Source organism: Lipotes vexillifer, unplaced genomic scaffold (assembly GCF_000442215.2).
Source record: "Lipotes vexillifer unplaced genomic scaffold, Lipotes_vexillifer_v1.1 scaffold1761, whole genome shotgun sequence".
NCBI lineage: Eukaryota > Metazoa > Chordata > Mammalia > Artiodactyla > Lipotidae > Lipotes > Lipotes vexillifer.
In genome coordinates, this window is record NW_006777503.1 from 108787 (window position 1) to 111818 (window position 3032).

At 46.2% G+C, this 3032-nt stretch overlaps 1 protein-coding gene across 2 annotated transcripts in view; it reads left to right on the top strand.

Moving 5' to 3' along the window:
- Positions 1 to 3032, top strand: part of PKNOX1 (PBX/knotted 1 homeobox 1) — a 31561-nt gene that overhangs the window by 5075 nt on the left and 23454 nt on the right. For both annotated transcript variants that reach the window (XM_007451127.1, XM_007451128.1), the window contains one exon: positions 2228 to 2355. In XM_007451127.1, the coding sequence (XP_007451189.1) occupies positions 2228 to 2355 (128 nt within the window). The remainder of the gene's footprint in view (positions 1 to 2227; positions 2356 to 3032) is intronic.

The window sequence follows — 3032 nt, forward strand, 5'->3', positions numbered from 1 at the left end:
TCCCGGACCGGGGCACGAACCCGTGGCCCCTGCATCGGCAGGCGGACTCTCAACCACTGCGCCACCAGGGAAGCCCCTAAGGCTTTTTTTTATAATACTGTCAGACTTCTCTCCAGAAGGACTGTGTTTGATTGGGCTTTAGTCAGTCGCTTTTGTTTTTTGGTTTTTTTTTTTTTGTCTGCATTGGGTCTGGGGCGAGCAGGGTCTACTCTTCGTTGCGGTGTGCGGGCTTCTCATTGCGGTGGCTTCTCTTGTTGCAGAGCACGGGCTGTAGGTGCACAGGCTTCAGTAGTTGCAGCACGTGGGCTCAGTAGTTGCAACGCGTGGACTCCGTAGTTGCGGCACGTGGGCTTTAGGTGTGCGGGCTTCAGTAGTTGTGGCACGTGGGCTCAGTAGTTGTGGCTCGTGGGCTCAGTATTTGTGGCTCGCAGGCTCTAGAGTGCAGGCTCAGTAGTTGTGGCGCACGGGCTTAGTTGCTCCACGGCATGTGGGGTCTTCCCGGACCAGGACTCGAACCCATGTCCCCTGCATTGGCAGGCGATTCCTAACCACTGCACCACCAGGGAAGTCCCACTCAGTAGTTGTGGCACAGAGGTTTATTTTTTTAAGAGAGAAGCAATTCCCAAGTATACTGTTCCATCTAAAGGCAGCAGAATGGAAGTAACCTGCTCACTCTGGCCTGTTGGAGAGTTGAGAACAGGGCCCGAGCCCGGACCTGCAGGGCTGCTCTCTCGGCTGCAGCCCCGAGCACCAGGCTGGGTTCCTGGCAGGATGCAGGCTCTCCCATCTCCGTGGATGAGCTTCCCCCCACCCCGCCACAGGTTCCCCAACAGGCTGCTTCCTTGAGGGGCAGGGGGTAGCAGTTGTGGGTGGGGCAGGTGCATCCCAGATACCCCAGTCCTGAAGAAGCCGGGGAGGGCGGTGATCTGCTCAGGGATAACAAGAAGTTTACTGTAGCGATTTTGTTTTATTTGTAAACTGAATTCTTTATGTTGAAGGATTTAAATACTTTTCCCCGAAGTCACAAACAACACAGCCAGTTTAAAGCAATTTCAGTGGTAATATCTTTAAGGCTTCCTCTTAGGTTTAACACTGTTTCTTTAAACACAGCTGGTCTTTGCTTTCTGGACGCAGTGACTTTCCTTAACATTTTTAAAAAAAATTTTATGTATTATTTTCGGTTGCATTGGGTCTTCGTTGTGGTGTGTGGGCATCTCATTGCGGTGGCTTCTCTTGTTGCGCAGCGCGGGCTCTAGGCACGCAGGCTTCAGTAGTTGAAGCACGCGGGCCCTAGAGTGCACAGGCTTCAGTAGTTGTGGCTCGCGGGCTCTAGGGTGCGCGGGCTTCGGTAGTTGTGGCACGTGGACTCAGTAGTTGTGGCTCGTGGGCTCTAGAGCGCAGGCTCAGTAGTTGTGGTGCACGGGCTTAGTTGCTCTGCGGCATGTGAGATCTTCCCAGACCAGGGCTCGAACCCATGTCCCCTGCATTGGCAGGCAGATTCTTAACCACTGCACCACCAGGGAAGTCCCCATAACATTTTTATAGCTTGTGTATTCCTGAGTTTAAGGATAGGTAAGGGAGAATTTCAGCCCTGTCATAAGTATGGAGCATCTTGGGTTTGAGTTGTTTTTGTGACAAGATAAGAAGGCTTGGATTATTTGTTTATTCTTCTCTTCCTGCAGTGTTACTCAGCGTGAGGACAGATAACAAGGAGAGGCAGATGAGAAAGACTGCATGTGTACCATTCCCCTTCAGGGATGTAGAGTTATTACGGTTTTGAAAATCATAAGCATTTCACAGATATCGGTCCTCTCAATTTTTAAATGTTTTGGAAATTTGACCTTTGTTTTAGCCATTTAGAAGTACATTAAATTCAAAGGAGTTTGTTGGTAGTATTCTTTCCATAATATTGCCTGTCATATAACTGTCTGGCAGTTTACCATTCCACTGCATTTCTGTTTGAGAATAGAATACAGCAAGTCCCCTGCATACAAACGTGTTCCTTTCCAACAGCAAGTTCGTGTCCAATTTGTTCATAAGTCCAACAAAGTTAGCCTAGGTATCCAACTAACACAAATGGCTATATAGTACTGCACTGTAATAGGTTTATAATCTGTTCGCATCTTTGAAAGTTCACAACTTGAAGGTTCATACGTAGGGGACTTACTGTACTTGGTAGCAGCTTATTTTCTTTTCAGTAACAAAAGTTCTCTTCCTCCTTTCACAGATACAAGTAGTAACAGAGTTAAAAACGGAGCAAGACCCCACCTGCTCTGAACCAGATGTGGAAGGAGTGAGCCCTCCCCCTGTGGGGTCCCAGACCCCGATGGACGCAGACAAGCAGGCCATTTATAGGTAGCAATGAGATGTGAAGCGTGTGGGTGTTCAGAGGAGTAAAGAGAATGGAAAATCTGGTTAAATGGGACGTGAGCTATTAGCCAGACAGAGCAGTGAGGCATGATGTGATAACTACTGGGGTAAAAGTTTTCTCAGATTACAATGTTATTCCTAATATCTTTTAAAAAAAGTTTTGGAATGTAAATCTGCATTTTCGTCAACCTTACAAAAAGCAATCTTCAGGCGCAGATAGTTGTACTGGAGAATTCTACCAAAAAGAAGGAAAAGCAGTAAGTCGATACAGTCTCTTCCAGGAAGTAGAAGAAAAGGGAATGTTTCTGAACTCATTTTATGAATTGAACATCACTCTGATACTAAAGCCAGACAAAGACAATATAAAAGAAGAAAAAACTAAAGACTAGTATTCCTCATGAACTTTGGCATAAAAATCATTCATAAAATATTAACAAATAAAATCCAGTAATGTGTAGAGAGAAGAATATTTAGTGACCAAATGGAGCTTATCCCAGGAATATGAGACTGGTTCACCATTCAGAGATCAGCCAATGAGATGCACAATGTGATCATGTCAAGTGATGCAGAAAAGCATTTGACAGAAGTCAACAGCCAGTTATGATTAAAAACTGTCAGTGAAGCAGTAATAGAGGGGAACTTTCTTAGCCTGATGTAGGGAA